Raw genomic sequence first — 22,052 nt, 5'->3', positions numbered from 1 at the left:
TCCCAACTTTACAGAAGCTCTCCTGCGAACCTTGCAGAACTAGCACTCCTGAAAGAAAGGATATTGCGGAGACATGGCTTAGCCACAGCCTGGGGGATGTTTCCAGAATGACATTTTATGTGGATATTCTCCTCCAGCAGTTATCTATCTTGGGAAGACTTTGGTCATGCCAAAATTGTCAGCAAAATTATTTATCAGAATGAAAAAAGGAAAAATGCCAATCAAATTTATTAGCTCATTAAATATGCCTGCTATTCCCCTCGATAAACAAAGTCCGATCTGCCCCTCCCCCCTTCTCTCTCTCTCTCTCTCTCTCTCTCTCCCCCCCCCCTCTCTCTCTCTCACACACACACACACACACACACACACACACACACACACACACAAATCAGAATCTACCAGGGCTGTATGAAAAGTTCTTGGCCTGATGGTGAAAAATGACAATTTATGCTTTCAAAGAAGTTTTTTATTTTTCAACATAATATCAGTACATTTCATCCTGCAGTGTTCCAATGTCATTATCTCCTCTCATAGTGTTCTTCCAGAGATGCTCCAAAATACCCATCTACAGCCACAACGGCTTCTCATTTGGGCGAAAAGTGCTAACCAGTGAGGAATTTCTTCAGTTTTGAGAATAGATGGAAGTCCAAGGGGGTCAAATTTGGGCAATAAGGTGGATGTTCAAGCACTTCATAGTGCAGATCCCTCAATTTCACCATGGCCAAGACACTTTTGTGAGCAGAGGCACTGACCTGACAGAAGATGATTTTTTTTTTCTTTTTTCTTTCAGCTGGGTACAAATCCTTGCATTCAGTTTCACTAGAAGTTGAGAGTATGACTCTCAAGATATGGTTTTACCTTTTTCAAGACAAGTCAATCAAAAATATTTCTTTCGCATCCAGAAACACCGATGCATGATCTTTCCCGCTGATGGCACTGTTGTTCCCTTCTTTGGAGCTGAAGAACCATCTTCTATCCACTGCATGGATTGCTGTTTGGATTCAGGTGTGTAGTGGTGAATCCATGTTTCATTCACTGTCAGATACTAGAGCAAAAAGTCCCTTCTATTTTTCTTAAAACACACCAACCACGTTTCGGAAAGCGTTGTGCGAATGCATTTGTGGTCTGCAGTGAGCACATGTGGCACCCACCTTGTGCAAGGCTTTCTCATGTTCAGTTCCTGGTGCAAGATATGACAAGCACATTCCTGTGATATCCTTAGATCAATAGCAATTCCAAGCACCTTTAAATGCCAATCTTCCAAAATCATTTCATGCACTTTGTCGATGATATGCAGTGTGCTTGCACTTTTTGGATGCCCTTCTCGTGGATTATCTTGGGTGCTTTCACAGCCATGTTTAAGCTCAGTCACCCATTTTCCCAAGGTGGAAACTGATGGTGAAGAGCCACCACACACATTTACAGGCCACAAATGAATTTTCGATGGTGTTAAACTTTCTCTTATGAAGACTTTAATCACTGCACGACACTTGATTTTTTTCCATTTCAGACACCATGTTCATCGCAACTGCCTCACGCAACAGGTTACAGTCAACTGCTGCCTGGTATGATTTGCAATGTACATGCCATCTACTAACATGTACACTAACATAAAGGGAAAAAATTATGCAAGTAGTGCTTCAGTCTCTGGGTGAAGCTGAGAACTTTTCAGGCAGCCTTTGCGTATCTGGATTTTAAATTACTAACCACCTCCATTAGGACCTTGCCTAGTTAAGGTGGAGCAGTTTTCCTGCATCGTCCCCTACGCTCCTTGGAATATGGGACCTCCATCATCATCATCCTCATCATATACTTCATATCTCTTTGTCAGGCTGAACTAAATGAATGTTGGGATCTCCCACATGGGTGCTGTATGCTGGAAAAGTCTCATATTTACACAACAAACAAGGATTAAATCAAAGAAAGTAAATCTGTAAGATCTTATTGTAAATTGCAGTATTTTGCACACAAGAAAATAGAAATGACACAATTTCAGAGCCTTTATTGGTCTCATATATACATGATTTTACGTATACAGACTGAAGCAGCGATTCAAAATTTGTATCAACGGTGGCAGTGAGAATCTGGATCAAGGAGGGAGGTGTGCCAGGGTACTTCGTGAAGTTGTGCGAACCACTGTGCCATGGTGGCTCAGTGGCTAGCACACCTGCCTAGTAAGAAGGAGACCCAAGTTCGATTCCCGGGCTTTGTATAAATTTTCGCTCGCTGTTGCAGTCTATATACACAGGGGGGGAAAAAAAAGGTTGGCCTCAAAGTATTTTTTTTACTCCACACAACACTTAAACTGTTAAAACTCAAGACAGACAATTGTAAAGAAAGGAAAAAAATACCTTTTTATCTCCTTGACCAGCAAGAACAATGATATCAGTAAGCTTGTGCAGGATTACACAAAAGGGGCCTTGGTCTTCTAGTGATCTCGTCAAGTCCAGCTGTCGAGGGACAAAAAAAATTTAAGAGCATCTTTTAGATAAATGACATTTTGCAACACAACATTGGCTTCTCATCTTGTACAGTATGAGTTTTGATCAATAAGTTTCCATCACAAAGTATTCAAGAACCTATATAATCACAGATACGAAATTCAAGTAAACTTAATGGTAATGTCTGCAACAAAAGACAAAATGTCAACTTGTCACCCACTCAATGAACACACCTGTCATAAAGCTGACAGACAGAAGTATAAAAATGTAGTTCCACCTATGTTACATACTTTCGGAGATGGAAAAGACAGAGAATGGGAAGAGGATTGCGTGAGATAGGCAGGTGTTGAGGTAACCACAAATACATTCCACATGCTGATCACAGTTCTGACAATGTACAAGAAGGTGGAGGGGTGGGGGGAGGGAACAAAAAACCTAACTGCTGAGGTTCCAAATTCAAAGTATTACAAATAATGGGCTCTTGGTAACTGAAATTGAGAGATTAACTCATAAGAAATAATGCGCTGAGAATGCAAATTAGTGGTAGATAGCCGCAGATAAAATATGTGAAGCGGGAAGACAGAAATAGAATGGATGAGGTTTGAAAAGAGGTACAGAAATAAAATAATGCTGAAGCATATGATTGAGAAGCAATGTAGGTAAGAGGGGAAATTTGGGTAACTTGGGTAGTGACAAAAGCATCTACATCCAAGCTGTTATATTCCACGGCATTGTTTGTTCCATATCACAGCCAAATATTTCGAGCACGACTCGTGGTGTGAGCACATAATTAAATAGCAGCCAGATAACAATTACCCCCCCCCCATCTCATTTCGGCAATAGCTGTGGTGCTTCCCAACACATAATAACTAGTAACTAGTAAGTATCCTCAACTATATTAGTCCACTGATTAATTTCTTAGCAGAACCAATTGGTATTTCAGCAGCGCTACATGAATCACAGCTGTTAGGGTGGTCTTACTTCTTGATCTCCTGAATGTTGAGTGTGTACTAATCTACAGTTTACAAAGAACATTTTTATTTCATCACCCATAAATTTTATTCATATTTTTCATTATTACTTGTCTTTCTCGTCAGAGAAGGGAACTGAAAAGCTATGTCTGCCATTCCTGCTCAAGGTGGCCCATTACCAGCAGCTGAAAATTTTAAATAGTATAAAAGCAATTAATCCCAAAATGTGTAATTTTATAAATGTTGGCTTAATACAGTTTCAGGATATTTCCTTACTTAATCTGCTTATTAAATTTCTAAAAATATTATTAATGGAATATTTTAGTTCTTAATAAACATATTATAACAGTAACTTTCATTATCTGTATAAAACGGGCAGCAGTTATCTCATTAGTACTTTCATCAATGGGACTGTAATAGTTCTTTACTTGAGACCTCCACAATGTTTTCTTTGTTCAGCTATAGACTACAGTTTTTATGAGGTGTGTAAGGAGGAGACAACAAGAATAATTGTAAAGTGGGTGGAAAAGGAAAAAAAAAAAAAAAAAACCCTCACAAACATCTATTACCGCAACAAGTTATGAAAACCTAAGCCAAAATGTGATCTTCCCTTTGTAGTAATGGTACAGGAATGCAATGTAATAGGACTCAAAGGAAGTTATTTTAAATTATCAGAGCTTATGTACTGCATTTATCTAACTGTAGGATATAAAATAGTACATCTAAAAACAAAGATGATGTGACTTACCAAACGAAGCGCTGGCAGGTCGATAGACACACACAAACTAACACAAACAAACACACAAAATTCAAGCTTTCGCAACAAACTGTTGCCTCATCAGGAAAGAGGGAAGCAGAGGGAAAGACGAAAGGATGTGGGTTTTAAGGGAGAGGGTAAGGAGTCATTCCAATCCTGGGAGCGGAAAGACTTACCTTAGGGGGAAAAAAGGACAGGTATAACTCGCGCGCACACACACACACATCCATCCACGCATAGTTGATTTATAGTGATTCTATTGTGGATTCCCCCTAAGGTAAGTCTTTCCACTCCCGGGATTGGAATGACTCCTTACCCTCTCCCTTAAAACCCACATCCTTTCGTCTTTCCCTCTCCTTCCCTCTTTCCTGATGAGGCAACAGTTTGTTGCGAAAGCTTGAATTTTGTGTGTTTGTTTGTGTGTGTCTATCGACCTGCCAGCGCTTTGATTGGTAAGTCACATCATCTTTGTTTTTAGATATATTTTTCCCACGTGGAATGTTTCCCTCAATTATATATAAAATAGTATATGTCTAATATATATGATTATATCTAATACATATGATTATATCTGATTTTAAAATGATTGTTAAACTGATTACTAGATTGTCAAATAGGTGTATCCAGAGCACAAAATATGGTACCTTAGGGGTGTGGCATAACAATGAAACTGCAGATACCAACTTTTTAAATCAAGAGGCTACAGAAAATTAGCCATAAGGTCCACGTTCAAGTAAAGAAGCACGTTATCTGAATATCTGACAACAGGACAAAAAAAGTTTTTACTCCAAAGCATCTTGTGAATGCAAGTGTGAAAAATAGCAAAGTTGTTACAGTCTACATAATGGTCCTTAGTGTGTATCAAAAACCATGATCCCATTTCTCTGTCGATGCATTTGGTAAGTGACCTGTTTCCATGCTACATGCCTGGATATTATTTGTTTGTTTGGTACCAATATTTCTGAGATAAAGTTTCAGTAATGTCACACAAGTGACATGCATATATTTGCAAATCAACTAAGCTACTACATTCATGTCAGAACCAAATACTCCTAATATCAGTTACACAGGTTGTTTCAGCAGGAATAGAAAATATTTTAGGAAGTAGCACTATACATTAATTCAAGTAACACATTCCACACAGCACATGTGTATTTGGTACAAATGCAGTTACGGTGTATCTTCCATTGCATGCTGCATGGCGAGAATTGAACACAGCGGATTGTTGTATTTTTTTGTTGAAATTCATTGGTTTCACCAACTCACAACCAAACTGTCACATTCCAAGCTAACCTCGGCCTCATGCTTCACTACAGGTCACTCTGTCACCACATTTAGTTTTCTTCCTGCCCTCCATATTGAATACAAATGCAGTCAGCCACTTACCATACGCATCACACAGTTGCCAACTGCAGTACATAACAGAACACACAGGTACACCATAACTGCACTTTAGCCTTCCAATTCTTTTGATTACAGAGATACTGCTGGTTACAGAAACAGACTTTCAGTTCACGTGATGGTACTCTAGCTGCTTTGACAACTGTCTTTTTTTTTATTTAAGATTCCAGCTATGAAGTTGTGCTTGAGTGCATATAACTGAATTTTTCAACTGTGTTTATGATTTGCTGACCAATTCTACTGTATCATTTTAACATGTCACACTTACTTACTACTATATCTCAGCTAAGCATCTACTCGCACCAGCCACCTGCACAACAGAACCATCAAGCAGGTCCCGCACTGAGTAGGGGCCAACTGTCGGCCATCAAGCTGAGTCCTAGTCACACCAGCGGCCGTTGGAAGGCATCAGATATGCTGCTAGAGGTCACGACGTACACGGACTAGTTTATCGTTCACAGACACGTCATTGAAAATAGTGCGCCGAGTACTCAGCCACAGGCAGCCATTTAAGAGCAGGCCAGGTGCTAAGAGGACATATAAAGAGCTACACGAGATGTAAAGAGAATTCAGTCGTGGGTGAAATTTGTGAAACCAACTTTGAACTTTAACATTTGTTGTTCCTTAGTACCTTTTGTATTTGTCTGTATTACTCTCTGACAGCTATATCTCTGTTACTAATAAAAATCACACACATGCTATATGAAACAAAACGATGGAACATCCAAGACGGAATAATGACAATATTATCAAACGAATAGATTGCTACTCACAGTATAGCAGAGATGGTGGGTCACATACGGGCACAACAAAAAGACATATAAGCACATAAGCTTTTGGCCAGAACACCTTCTTCTGAAATATAAAACATACTCATACTGAATTACATAAACACAGTTCATATACACGTGACCACTGCCTAGGCTGCTGGGGGCAGCCTCAACAGTTGTTGTGTGTGTGAGCTGTGGTTGTGTGTGTGTATGTTGTCTATTACAGAAAGCTTGTGTGTTTAGCAGTCCTTTAGTTGTGCCTGTCTGGAACTCAACATCTTCACAACATGGCGAGTAACAATCTATCCTTTTCATAATATTGACACATGGGTTGTTTTATTAGAATTATTCTACATTACCACCTCAGACTTCAAGAAGAAATTCCAAAGAGAGCAGGTGCTGGCAGGTGCAAATATTACAGAACTATCAGTTTAGTAAGTCATGGTTGCAAATACCAACACGAATTCCCTACACAAGAGTGGATAAACCGGTAGAAGCCAACCTTGGGAAAGATCAGTTTGGATTCCTGAAAAATGTGGAAACACACCTGGCAATACTGACCTTACGAAGTCCCCTAGAAGATAGGTTAAGGAAAGGTAAACTTTCATTTATAGCATTTATAAACTTAGAGAAAGCTTTCGCTAATGTTGACTGGAATACTCTCTTTCAAATTCTGAAGTTAGCAGGGGTAAAATGTAGAGAGCAAAACATTTCTTACAGTTTGTACAGAAACAAGAGGGACATTAAAGGGAAGCAGTGGCTGAGAAGGGAGTGAGACAGGGTTGTAGCCTATCCGCAATGTTATTCAATCTATATAATAAGCAAGCAATAAAGGAAACCAAAGAAAAATTTGGAGAAGGAATTAAAGTTCAGGGCAAAGAAATAAAAACTTGGGTTTGTCGACGACACTGTAATTCTTTCAGCGACAGCAAAGTACTTGTCAGAGCAGCTGAACAGAATGGACAGTGTCTTGAAAGGAGGAGATAAAATGAAGATCGACAAAAGCAAAACAAGGATAAAGGAAATGTAGACGAATTATACCAGGTGATGCCAAGGGAATTAGATTGGGAAACAACACACTTAAAGTGGTAGATGAGTTTTGATGTTTGGGCAGGAAAATAACTGATGATGGGGAAGTAGAGAGGATATAAAATGTAGACAGGCAATGGCAAGAAAAGCATTTCTACAGAAGAAAAATTTCTTAACACTGAGAATAGATTTAAGTGTCAGGAAGTCTTTCCTGAAAGTATTTGTACGGAGTTTAGTCGTCCATTTAGTAAGCAGGTCAGGCTCCAGCTCTCGGCTGATATACATCTACGGAGCATTAAGTTGTGTGTTTATCTTTTTCTGTGTTTCCAAGTAGCACATTTACTAAATTTTGTGCATATTTTTCTGTATGAGAGGTTTAATCTCACATTTTTGTACATGTAAATTCATTCAGTCTGTACTTTAATAGTTGCTCAGTGAAAGGCCTAGCTACGTAATTCAGTAACGCATCAGCATCCCCTGGTGACACATCAGGAGGGTAGCAAATTACATATCTAGTGTTGTCTACTTATATAGTTCACTTCCTCGGTTAGTTTTGCTAGGAAGACTAGGATATGTGCATACTGTCTGTGGATGCAGGAGGAGCTGGCTGCAGTTCACGAAAGCTGCATCTGCTTTTGACTAAGGTCAGTCATCTTCAGGCTGCTACCTTGGGGTGTAGAGGTGGTGGAGAATCTGGCACACCTCAGGTGTCGCTTGTTTTGCCCATGGGCTCTGCTTTCGAGGCACCTACTAGTGAACCCGATGTGGTGGACTCGCCCTCGCAACAGGGCGAATGGTAGGTGGTAATGCATTCATGTCATTCAAGGCAGAGTGCCAATGAGGAGACTGGCTGCCTGGCCTCGCCCGTTCACCCTGTGAGTGGGCAGGTGACCACTCCTTCAGCAGGGTCCGAGCAGGCATACGGGAAGAGGGGTTTAGTAGTTACTGGGAGCTCCAATGTTAGGTGTGTTATGGAGCCCCTTAGGCAGATAACGTTCAGGGCTGGAAAGAAACTCCGTGTGCACTCAGTATGTCTGCCAGAGGGGGAGGGTTCATCCATGATTTGGAGGTGGCCTCGCCTGTGGCTATCGAGCCTGCAGAGTACAGTCATCTGCATGTTGTGGCTCACATCAGCACCAATGACACCTGTTGCATGGGTTCGTATGTGCAGCTGGCAGAGGTGGTGAAGATTGCTGACCTCATGCACGGGGCACAAGCAGAGCTCTCAATATGCAGCATCATTCCCAAAGTTTATGTGGGTCCTTTCGTTTGGAGCCAAGGGGAGAGTCTCAACCAAGGGCTTCATCGACTCTGTGACAGTCTTGGCTACAGATTTCTAGACCTGCATTATTGTGTGGGAAGTGTAGGTCTCCCCTCGATAGGTAATAGATGCACAACACAAAGGAAGCATCTACTCGGGTAGCAGAGTACCAGTGGAGTCCACATGAGGATTTTTTAGGTTAGGCAGTTGTTTGAGGTACTATGAGGAACACTTGCCGGTCGATATCGAGCAAGGAAAGTCAAACAGTGTTCAGAATAAAGACACATTTCCTGTCACAGTTTTATCAGTAAGCTGCCAAAGTATTTGTAATACAGTTCTCAAATTTACTGCACTCCAGGAAAGTGCTCATGCTCAAATTATTCTTGGGACAAAGAGCTGGCTGAAACCTGAAGTGGAAAGCTCTGGGATATTTAGCAAGTCACAGAACATATTTTAGAAAGACAGGTTAAAGGCCATAGGAGGGGGTGTGTTCATTGCAGTTGATGCAAACATGGTGTCTATTGAGGTCAAAGCTCTGAGAGACAGTGAAGTCATCTGATGCGTAGAACAGGTGTAGGTGAAACCAAATTAATTGCTGGAGTTTTTAATGGCCACCCAATTCTGCTGCGACAGTTTCTAGAGTCATTCAAAGAAAGTCTACAGTCAATAGTGTGTAAATACCCACATCATGCAATACTAGTTGCAGGAAACTTTAACCTGTTGAGTACAGACTGGGATGCCCAGGGATTCATTGTCTGGGGTACAGACAGACAGACATGCAAAATACAGGGTGACACACAGGAGACTGACGGTTTTTACTGAAATAATACTCAGCCAACTTTAAAATTAATGCATGTTTATTTATACAAAATCAAAGCTCATTATTTGCCATTTTAGTTAACAAAGTTATTTGTGAAAAATAATGTCATCAAGGTGATGTCCATCATTTCGAATCCTGGACTCAAGTCTCTTCTCAAAATTCTCCATCACATGGACTAAAATCTCTACAGGGATGGTAGCAATTGCTTGAATGATTGCATTCTTCAACTCGTCCAAATTTCGTGGTTTGTGGTTATAGACACAGTTCTTACGGTACCCCCACAGAAAAAAGTCACATACTGACAAGTCGGGAGACCTGGGAGGCCAAGGAACATTGCCGAAACGTGACATAATCCGGCCAGGAAACATGCGTCTAAGAACTGTCATCGAAGTGTTTGGGGTGTGCGATGTTGCCCCATCCTGCTGGAACCAAATGCGTTTTAAAGGGATTTGTTGTCTTCTTAGTTCTGGTTTCAAGAATGTTTCAAGCATACGAATGTAACGAACCGAATTAACAGTAACTCTTAAAAAAAAAAAAACGGTCCAATAATGCCAACAGAGCCAAGAGCACACCAGACTGTTACCTTTTTTCTGAGTGTAGAGGACACTGGTGGATAAGGTGTGGATGCTCTGGAGCCCAGTAACATAGGTTTTGCTTATTCACGGTCCCGTTTAAATGAAAATGAGCTTCATCACTCATCAATAAAATTTCATTTTCACTCGATCCGAAAATCCCTTGCATTCTGTAAGCGAAGTCTTCTCGTACAGTAAAATCAGTTTCCTTAAGTTGTTGGACAATGAGCATTTTGTAGGGATGGAATTTTAGTTCTTTATGCAAAATTCATCTAACCGATTCATGATTGATTCGTAACTCACTAGCATGACGTCTAGCTGACCGTCCTGGGCTTCTGACTGCCGCTTGCCTTACCCTTTCAACATTTTCTGGGGTCGTTACTCTGCGTCTTGGGCCAGGATGCTTCTTATCCAATGTGTTTCCAGTTGATCTGAAGTTTTCCACCCATCTGAGGATTGTGTTACGGCTCGGAACAGCTCCATGTCGACCGACATTAAACCGCGCACGAAACAATTGCTGCGTAGCAATAATAGACTCACCACTTTTCATGAAACTGTCATAGACAAACATTCGACGTTGCAAGTCCGACTGCTCCATAGTGACTGAGTAAATGGAATGGCTTCTTGTGTGAATCAGAACTATCCCCACCACAACCACCTCCCACCACCGCGCCCTCAGTACTATGCAGTTCAAAACCGTCCGTCTCCTGTGTGTCACACAGTACTTTTGAATACGTTTTCTGAAAATTGTCTTGAGCAGCTAGTCCGGCAGCCCACACACATACACACAATGGAAATATCTTAGACCTTGCAGATACAAATACGTTGGACCTTATCGACAATGTCAGTGTAGAAACGGGGATTAGCAATCATGATGTCATTATAGCAACTATGATTACAAAAGTTAGTAAGTCAGTCACGAAGGCTACGAGAGTGTTTCTGCTAGATAGAGCAGATAAGCGGTTATTAACATCTCACTTAGACAGTCAATTGGCATCACTTAGTTCCAGTAAGATGGATGTAGAGGAATTATGGGCAAAGTTTAAACAGATTGTAAATCATGGTCTGGAGAGGTATGTGTCTGGATAAAGGATGGAAAAGACCTAATATTGTTTAGTAATGAAATCTGGAGGATGCTATAGAAGCAGAGGCTGTTGCATTCTCAGTTCAAAAGGGAACGCATGAATGACAATGAGCAGAGGTCAGTAGAGATTTGTGTATCTGTGAAAAGAGCTATACGCAAAACGTACAATAACTTCTACCGTCACACCTTAATCTGGCAGAGAACCCAAGAAAATTCTGGTCATATGTAAAATAGCTAAATGGGTCCACAACGTCCATTCAGTGGGTTGTCGACAGGTCTGGTGGGGTAGTTGAAGACAGTAAAAGGAAAGTTGAAGTTTTAAATTTCACATTCAAGAAATCGTTCACACAGGAGAATCGTACAAACATACCATCGTTTGACCATCAGACAGACTCACATATGGACAACATAGTAATAAGCATACCTGGAGTAGAGAAACAACTGAAAGATTTGAAAGCAAATAAATCACCAGGTCTGGATGGAATCCCAGTTCGGTTCTACAAAGACTTCTCGACGGCATTGGCCCCTTACCTAGCTTGCATTTATTGTGAATCTCTTGCCCATCATGAAGTCTGAAGCGACTGGAAAAAGGTGCAGATAACTCCAGTATATAAGAAGGGTAAAAGAAGAGACCCGCAAAATTACAGACCAATATCATTAACTTCTATTTGGTGCTGAATCCTTGAACAAATTAACAATAAACTTTCTAGAGACTGGGAAGCTTATGTCCATGAATCAGCATGGTTTTAGAAAGAATTGCTTGGACAAAACTCAGCTTGCCCTTTTCTCACATAATGTACTGACAACTATGGATGAAAGGTAACAGGCAGATTCCATATTTCTAGATTTCCGGAAAGCATTTGACATGGTGTCCCATTGTAGGCTGTTAGGTACGAGCAAACGGAATAAGTTCACAGATATGCAAGATGCTCAAAGACTTCTTAAATAATGCAAACCAGTACATTGTCCTCGACGGCGAGTGTTCATCAGAGACAAGGTTACCATCAGGAGTGTCCAGGGAAGTGTGATAAGATCACTGTTGTTCTCTATACACATAAATGATTTGGCGGATAGGATGGGCAGCAATCTGCAAATGTTTGTTGATGATGCCATTGTGTACGGTAATGTGTCAAAAGTTGAGTGACTGTAGGAAGATACAAAACGACTTAGACAAAATTTCCAGTTGGTGTGATGAACGGCAGCTAGCCCTACGTCTGTAAAAATATAATTTAATGAGTAGGAAGATCGTGTGTGGATGTAGATGTGGGAAATGACAAATAGTGGTGCAGGTGCCCTCCAACACGCGCCATATGGTGGCTTGCAGAGTATTTGTGTGGATGTAGATGTGTGTAAGTGAAATATGGATGATAAACAGTTTAGACAAGAGGAGGATAGAAGCTTTTTAAATATGGTACTACAGAAGAATGCTGAAGATTGTAATGGGTAAGTCATGTAATTAATGGGGAGGCACTGAAGAGATTAGGGGGGAAAAACATTTCTGGTACAACCCGCCTAGAAGAAGGGATCAGTTGACGGGACACATTCTGAGACATCAAGGGATGACCAATTTATTATTCGATGGATTTGTGTGTGAAAAGGCAGGAGCTGGAGAGGGGGGGGGGGGGGGGGATCATAGAGGGAGACCAAGAAACATTGTTATGAGATGAAGAGGCTAGCACAGGGTAGGGCAGCATGAAGAGCTGCATCAAACCAGTCTTCAGACTAAAGATCATAACAATGACCACGTCATAAAATATTTACAGTTCCGTCTGAAACTCCCTGCATATGTTTATGCTGCACCTCTAATGGTACCGGTCACAGAAAATTTGAGTTTAATCAAGTCACAGTTACAGTTAAACCTAATAAATATAACAGCATCTCACTTCCCTTTTTTTTCTCTCTCTCTCGGTAATGGAACCTGTATCATAACAAAAACTTTAAGCTCCAGGGAATGAGCTAATTATTTAATTTTACCAATCACTTCATATCTTAAATAAACTAGTAATAACAAATTATCAATGCTGATTGAATATAGTTACGTTAACATACCTTAACTAAGTCAAATCCGTGCCTCCTGAAATAAAGAAATAAAAAAAGAAAATGCATACTTTGTCATTAAATAACGTGTTGACATAATACAACTCTGAAGAAATCATATAGTTAACTTCATAGCAATATCAAATGTTGCTGACATTATAAGAAAATAATATGTGTTGAAATTACCTAATATTACTGACACTGAGTTCACATAAAGACAGTAGTTTCTTAAAATTATTTAAATGCAATGTTTGGTATTGCAGCTCTGTGTGGGTGTGCAACAGGGAAATGTAGAAAAATCTCAAATGATCTGAAGCCTCTGAGATGCAGAGCTACAGGAGATTACTGTAGATCAGGTGAACCAACGAATTAGACTGATGATGTTGTGAATGTCCACAGAAATTTTGCCAACAGTGGGAGAAAGGGGCAGCCAATTTTAATGTAACTAATTTGTGATCATAAAAATTTGACAGGAGGAAAATAAAAAGTTATTGTCTCTCAAATGTTTGATATTTATGAACCCAATACTTTTTTGTTCACAAAGCTGCTTCTCTCTTTTCTGGTGCACAATATGGTATTCATCCTTTGCGACACTTTTGATTCCACGGAACTAGTATAGACCAACACACCTACAATGTTCTATGGAGCCTACTAAAATCACTCTGTCATGTTAAACTGAATATATAGAATAAGTTTGTATGCTTCCACAGCCAATGTCAAGTTGAATAAAATTATTTTCTGTGTTAGGCTGTGTCACGATCAAAGACTATACCACCAACATTTACACCATCTTTGCAGAGGTCTTCTTTAGGGTGACAAAGATACGAGATCCTGAGGATGTTCTTTCTTATATAATGCCTATTTTGATGCAGTGGTTGCTAAGCCAAAATTTTACCAATGTTCTACCATCTGGTAGCCTACGGCCTTTGACTTAAAAGGCTAGTAATCATAACTAAATTAAGTATATTAATTTCTTTCATATATAAAATGAAATATTTGAATGTATTTAAATTTTATAATTAATCACGTAACACTGTGAGGAATAAAATAACAACGAAAAAGAAATTATGGTACCAGGAGGAATCGAACCTGAGCAGACGAATTACCAGTCAGTGTGCCTGACCACTCTGCTATCACACCGAGATGTGAACTGCTGCTCAAAAATTCCTCATACCCTATGGGTAAATCTCTAAGTGTGTTTTACCTTTTCCTACAGCTCACTCAGGTGAAATATTCAACGAGCTTGAATGGGGTGTCTCCCTGCTTCTACTCGCACAGTTAGAGCAAAATCAGTGACCTCATCCCACACACTCCTGCTGTTAGAATTACATTTGGAGCAGATCTACTTTACTCTCAAAAAATGATTTCCTCTTCTAAAGCTTATTGCAAAAGGGCCTCTTTGGAACATCATCTACAAAAAACACTGCAATACTAAATTTTCCTCATATATTCACTTTTTACCACCATCTATAGTCTTTTAACTTAAATTGGTAGTAATGGTAACTAAATTGGATATATTTATTTTATGTTTATGAATTTAACTGTTTAAATATATTTAAAATTTACAGTTAATAGACTAACACAGTGAGGAACAAAATGAGATGATTAAATAGGGAAAAAACAGGAAGGCAACAGTCGGAATCAAAGCCAAGCAAATGAATTGACAGTGTGCTTCACCACTCGGGCATGCACTGTTACATCAACTGCTCCTCAAAACTCCTTCATATCCTACGCTTGGACAATACATTACATGTACTTTCAAAGAAATATACTGTTTCGCTGCTGTGAGTAATGAGCACTCGCAGTGCCACGAAGGATGACATCGCATCAGAGTGTGTGCAATCGAAAACAGACAACCGCATCCCTTCTCTGAGTTGATCATATCATGGCTGACCATCATGTCAGCACTCGACACAGGTTTCTAGTCATCATGGATAGGGTGCTATAAAACAGGTTTTCATCTGTTTTATTTGCACAACAGCAGGCATTCAAAGAGAAATGGCACAATTTTAGTGTGGTATTGGACTTGCATCCCGTGTGGGGTTGCTAGTCCCCCATCGGGCGCCTCCCCGGGTGGCGGATTGGGGAATGCTCTCCAGATACGGGGGGTACCGGGGAAATAAAATACCCGGGGTGGACCAAAATTAGCACGGGTAGGGAAGACTCGTTAAGCCATGGTGAAGGCAAATCCCTAGGGGTAGAGTACCCCAAAATCAAGACTCCTGGTCCTCCAGGTTGGGGGTTGTGCAGAGGGCTACCAACCCACTCATGTAAAACAATGGCCGGTCAGGACACTCAAGGTATGCCTCGGAAACAGGACAGAATTTACTGGAACAGAAATTGGCAAAGTTACAAGGATTTCTCTTTTGGTTCGTGGAATGTCAGAAGTCTATACCACCCAGGAAGCGCACAAATACTAATAAACGAACTAGGAAAATACAAGGTACAACTGGTAGCGCTCCAAGAAATAAGATGGCAGGGAACGGGATCAATGAAAATAGGAGACGGGACAATAATGTATGGAGACTGCGGTCAGCGCCATGAATTTGGAACGGGCTTTTACATTCATAAAACAGCAATTGACACAATAAAGGAATTCAAATCAATTAATAACCGAATATCACACATTACAGTTCAGGCTCAGTGGTTTGATATTACATTTATAAATGTTCATGCACCCACAGAAGATAAGGAAGATGACGTGAAAGAAGAATTTTATAGTCAACTGGAACAGACATATAATTCAATAAGTAGACATAACGTAACAATAGTGTTAGGAGACTTTAAGAAGAAATCTACAAACCAACCATTGGGAATTACAGCTTACATGATGAAAGTTCGGAGAATGGTGTGCGACTCATAAACTTTGCAATGGCAAATGGTCTCACATTAAGCAGCACAAAATTCCAACACAAACGCATTCATTTAGGGACATGGATATCACCAGATGGAAAAGTAGTGAACCAGATTGACCATGTCGCCATCCAAAGACGATTTCAAAACAGTATTAAAGACGTTAGAACTTTTAGGGGAGCAGATTGTGAGACAGATCATATGTTAATCATAGCACAAATGAAAATAAAGCTAAAAAAGACACAAAGTACAAATAGGGTTGAAATTAAAAGGTACGATGTAGAAAATCTGGCAGAAGAAAAAATAAAAGAAAACTTTAGGAAAGAAATGGAAATTAACCTATCGGAATCTAGACTGACACATAGTGACCAGCAAGACGTGGAAAGTAGATGGAGACACCTCAGAAACAGTATTCAAGATGTAGCTTCCAAAACTATAGGTAAAAGAAAACGAACTAACAAAATCTGGTTTAATATAAAGTGCCAAGAAAGAGTACTGGAGAGGCAAAATGCGAGGAAGGCATGGTTACAAGACATGGACAATATTACACTAAAGGAGAGATACTATAAAATCCGCAAGGAAACACAACGAACTCTAAGACAAGAGAAGAGAAAACACTACAACAACATGGTAAGAGAAGCGGAGGATGATTTCAAGCATCACAGAGCAAGGCAGATGTACCAGAATATAAAAAAGTCCTTGGGAAAATTCACTAAAAGGGAACAGTTTATAAAGGACCATAATGGGAAAATACTTAAAAACAAGAACGACATACAAGAAACATGGAAGACATACTTTACACACCTGCTCAACTGCAATGATCCACAATATTACTTTACATTTGAAGAACCAGATACAGTTGATATACAAGTCACCACACCATCAGTAAATAAAATAAGACAAACAATAAAGAAATTAAAGAACAACAAGGCCTGTGGGGAAGACCAGGTATATGCTGAGCTTTTAAAAAATGGAGGACCACAATTGGAAATAGAACTACATTCCTTAATTGAAACAATTTGGGAGACAGAAAACATACCGGCCGATTGGAAAACTGCAATTATATGCCCCATCTTTAAGAAGAATGATCCCCTTGTCTGTGATAACTACAGAGGAATTGCCCTACTCGATGTCACGTATAAAATTTTGTCGATGTGTATACTACACAGACTGATTCCCATAACCGAAGAACTGATTGGGGACTACCAATGTGGTTTCCGCACTAACAGATCCACTTTGGATCACTTATTCACACTGAGACAAATAAATGAGAAGGCATGGGAATTTAATGTAGATATCCATATTCTATTTATAGACTTCAAGAAGGCCTATGATAGCATACACCGACAGACACTCTTAAACACCATGAAAGAATTTGAAATACCATTAAAATTAATCAAATTAGTTAAAATGTGTTTGGAAGAAACCATATGCAAAGTTAAGACACCTGCAGGAGAGACTGAAAATTTTAAGGTGTAGACTGGACTGAGACAAGGGGATGCCATCTCACCTATTCTATTTAATATTATCTTAGAGAAGATTGATAGAGAATTCACCAAAACTAATCCACAAGGGATCCAACTGCAGGGACAGAACATTACTAGACTTGCTTATGCAGATGATGTAGCCTTAATAAGCACTTCAAAAGCTGAATTAATCAGGATGATGCAAAATTATTACAAAATAGCTGAGAGAGCTGGACTTCATGTGAATGAAGAAAAGACAGAATATCTAGTCATAAGTAAAAAACTCCAAAAGAATACACCACTGACCGTAAATGGTCTCACTTTCAAGGCAGTTGACCACTTCAAGTACTTAGGGAGTCTTTTTAGCAGAGACAATAGAGCAGAAATAGAAATAGACGCCCGTCTAGCAGCAGCTAATAGAACTTTTTACAGCTGTATCAAAATTTGAAGGATGAGATCACTTAGTACTGAATTCAAAATCCGTTTTTATCAGTCAACTATTGCACCAGTAGCATTATATGGATGTGAAGCTATTACATTCAGGAAAAAAGGTGAAGAAAAACTGTTGATATTTGAAAGAAAAATACTAAGAAAAATATTTGGACCAATCTTCGATGAAAATGTCATGGAGTGGAGGATAAGGAAAAATGAAGAACTACGGGAGCTGTACAAACATAGTACCATTGTGGAAATGTTAAAGAAGAGAAGACTGAACTGGGCTGGGCTGGTCATGTAGCAAGGATGCCGGAGAACAGACTACCCAAAATAGCATCCACTAAGAAATTAGAAGGAAAGAGAAGAAGAGGAAGACCTCGAATTAGGTGGATGGAGAATATCCGGGAAGATGCAGCTAGGATGGGCATCAACTCTGATTGGACAACAATTTCCCTGGATAGAAATAATTGGAAGAGGCTCGTAGAGCAGGTGTATGGTCGATAAGGCCTTAGCCACGTGTAAAGAAAGAAAAGAAGAATTGGACTTGCATTCAAAGAGAAATGGCGTAATTTTTAGTGCAATTCCGGACTCGCATTCAAAGAGAAATGGCATACTTTTAGTGCAATATTTACAGTGTGCTATAGCCTGATAACTGACTGCCACTGCTAGGTGGTGATGTAATTGCTAACGTGACATTCTGGTATTCCGCTGGACAGTTCGAGCAAATATGCATATGTATGGGTGGCTGTGTTACTCTGGCAGAAGGCTGGCTGGCAACAATGAATCGGCAGCTCTGACTCGGGAGCAGCCTTTTCCTGCAGCGAGGTATTGACACTGCGCAGGATTTCTCTCATGCCCACTTCTTTATAATGTTGCTGGCTGGTGAACACAAGAACCGGGTCAAACTGAGATAGCCGGCAGTCGGGTTGTTGGCGACTTGCAGCCGTTCTCCCTCTTCGTTATGGTAGGACATCATTTTGATAGTCTCTCTTATTTTCCACTGCTTCATTCAAAGCTACTGAGCTAGCACATAATGTCACTGAAAATGGATGGGTCAGTCGCAGTCCATGTGGTGTCAAACTGTTGCCAGTTGTTGTGTTGCAGCAGTTGCAAGTAGTGCACATGTTGTGACAAGCAAGTGCTAATCAATCTCCCAGTTCCACCAGTGTCAACTTTGATGCATTCACATCGAGGTTCATAGATGCCTGCAATGTGGAGAGCATCTATGGAATCCTTTGTGTACCTCAACAGATCTTAGAGTCATTCTAGAGTACTGGTTTAATTCCTCTGTGGCACAGTACCTAGCCTACAAGGTCACTGACACCTCTCACCCTAGGTAAGAGAGCAATACTGAGCTGTTCCTCTGTTGTACATCACAGTACCCCATTGCTCACTGTAGGTTCTTAATCCTATATCCATTTATGCAGAATGTTGACTGGAGCTAGTTTGGCTCACACTGGAGGCTACCACTACCATTAATCACGTGAGCTCAGACTGTTTGCATATGTGACCCAGTAATCTTTTGTACTGGATGGTGGTGTGACTGCCTGCAGATATCTGTTGGTATGCATTGGTTTCCTATACACACTATGTCCTAGTGGATCACAGAGGAATGAAACCAGTATTCCAGAGCAGGAAGAACATGTCCAAAATCTAGCAGTTTAGTTGCCTTGAAGAGGACCAATGCAAATACAGCCAAAACATTTGTGGTATAGTATTTTAGTCTTTTCTAATGACACAGCCTATAAACTGAAATAATTTGATGAACATGCAGTCTCAGCAAGCTCTGACAGTTCACTTTTTGCCTACAGACGTGTGATAATGTACTGTTGAGAGTAAATTGCGCTGCAGGGAAAGTGGACGTGCTTTTGAGAACAGAAACTGAGATATACTGGGGAGATACACTGCAGCAACGTTTACTTTATGCACGGTGTTCGAACTGCCCCTTTCTGGAGAGCAGTAAGGGCTGTATGAGGAAGAAAGCGGGCATAGTTCATATAATTCAGGCAGGCTAAGAAAAAAATTTACCTTCCTAGTCTCGGGTGTTATTGAATTTAGCATATGTTAAAATGAAGGAACATATATTTTTTGTTTTCTCCAAAAAAATTTTTGCTCTGAGATAGAGCCCTCCAAAGATGACACTGCGCATACCATTTTAAAAATGTGAATTTTGGAAAAATTTTAAAAAGCTGTATCTCTGGAACAGTTCTAGATATTTTGTTGTTTTTTTATTTGGAATATAATTGCTTTATGACTACAAAGAAATCCTCCATTTGGACTTATCTGTCAAAGTTCTTTTACTATAGCAGTCTGAACTTTTTAAAATTTATGGAATTTTTTTTTTCAAAAATGCCAAACCAATAAATTTTAATTTTTTTCTGTTAATTAGTACCATAAAGTTCTACATTCCCTGAAAAGGAGAGCTTCCACTTTTAGGTTGAACAGGTTTTATATACAATTGAAATTTTTGCCATACATATGACCCGTTTTATTACCACATTATCACATTACGGGCTCATAAAAATCGAAAGCTGGTCTTTATTTAACATAATTTTAGTTTTGAGAGATGAGTAAGAGATTAATTTTTCAAGCATTTTAAATGGTTCCAAAGTGTATGTGAAAGGTCCAAAGACTTAAAGGTTTCAATTTATACAACTTCTGTGGGCTCTGTTTTGTACTAAAATTAGCCAGTCAATGAACTAAAAATGTGTTCCACTGCTTCAGTATCTTCCTTTGATACAGAGTGATGCCTTCCTGTTGAACCAATAGGAACTGGAGGACTTACAATCTTCAAAACATTGTGAACAGGGAGTGAGCACTGATGGTGGTGTTGCTGTCCTTCAGCTGGAAACCTATATCTAGCAGTTGGTCCATGTGGTAGCATAAAGTTCACTACAATTTCGTTTAACTCATAACTGCTGTCCATATTCTCTGCAATCCACCAGTCACATTCATACACACAAGCCACAAACATCCCCCTTCTCCGGTTGTGAATCTGAATATTATCCTGCTGTTTCTGCGGTGTTGGATGAACAAACAAAATTTCTTCTTTCTTGCTCTTTAAAGTGTGTGCAATATGAGTTCGTCCATCACTTTGAGTACAAAAATGTGTTTTCTGTATTCGTTTCACAGGAGTTGTTTGTTCGGACCATTCTTCTTCTTTTTTCTGCTCACGGAATTCTTCGATTTCCTTTTTGGACAAAAGAATGAGGGCTGTGGATGTGTAAGATTTCACGACTCTCGTAAAATCCTCAGCATTCTGAATTTCCGCTGTATTTGGTCTGGAAAGATTATGTTTAGTAGCATGGTGCTTCAGCAGGCCTTCTACACCATGACAAGACCCCTTTCCACGACCAATAGCACTGTATACCAAGTCAGTTGGCACAAGCGATTTACTCAATTCAAACAGCTGGTAATGATTTTTAAAATGACTGGGAGCACCATCAGAAATAATGATGATCTTCTCTGCCCCTGTTTGCAGCTGAAGAATTTTGCGCATTGCTAGCAAAGCATGTGCTGTCATGTCCTGTGTCATCAGTTACAACTGCAACACTTGTGGTCTTATTTTGAAAATCTGTCACTCCTGTAAAAATTGAAACCTGGACATTACTCCAATGATAGCCTTGTACTTCTTGTACTACACGGTACTAATCAACAGAAAAAAATCAAACTTTCCTGGATTGCCATTTTTGGATAAAAAAAAAATCTGTAAATTAAAAAAAAAAAAAGATTCAAAAGGCGAAAGTAAAAGAACTTTGACAGTTATGTCCAAATGGAGGATACCATTGTATCATTAAGCAATTATCTTTCAAATAAAAAAAAGTATAACAAAATATCTAGAACTGTTACAGAGATAGGCCTACAGCATTTAAAAACTTTTTCCGAAATTCGCATCTTCAAAATGGTGTTCGCAGTTTCATCTTTGGAGGCCTGTATCTCGGAGCAGGAATTTTTTTGAAGAAAACAGAAAAACATGTGTTTCTTAGTTACTCCTGAATTTTAACATTTGCTTAATTCAGTAACATCCAAGGCTATGAAGGTAACCCCCTGCCTGAAGTGATACAGATTATGCCAACACAGAAATCATATACAGACTAGGCATACTCACATTAGGGAAATATTCTATTTTTTTTTTTTTTTTTTTTTTTTTTTTTT

The 22,052-nt window shown here is 39.6% G+C and overlaps 1 protein-coding gene across 1 annotated transcript in view; it reads right to left on the bottom strand.

Annotated features, from left to right (window-relative positions):
* LOC124717021 (inositol-tetrakisphosphate 1-kinase-like) overlaps positions 1 to 22,052 on the bottom strand; it is a 94,592-nt gene that overhangs the window by 68,792 nt on the left and 3,748 nt on the right. The window contains exons 2-3 of the mRNA XM_047243675.1: positions 13,156 to 13,180; positions 2,352 to 2,450 (exon numbers count right to left, since the gene is read on the bottom strand). Of these exons, the coding sequence (XP_047099631.1) occupies positions 2,352 to 2,450; positions 13,156 to 13,180 (124 nt within the window). The remainder of the gene's footprint in view (positions 1 to 2,351; positions 2,451 to 13,155; positions 13,181 to 22,052) is intronic.

This window comes from Schistocerca piceifrons, chromosome 9 (genome assembly GCF_021461385.2).
Source record: "Schistocerca piceifrons isolate TAMUIC-IGC-003096 chromosome 9, iqSchPice1.1, whole genome shotgun sequence".
Taxonomy (NCBI): domain Eukaryota; kingdom Metazoa; phylum Arthropoda; class Insecta; order Orthoptera; family Acrididae; genus Schistocerca; species Schistocerca piceifrons.
This window is presented reverse-complemented; position numbering and strand designations above follow the sequence as displayed.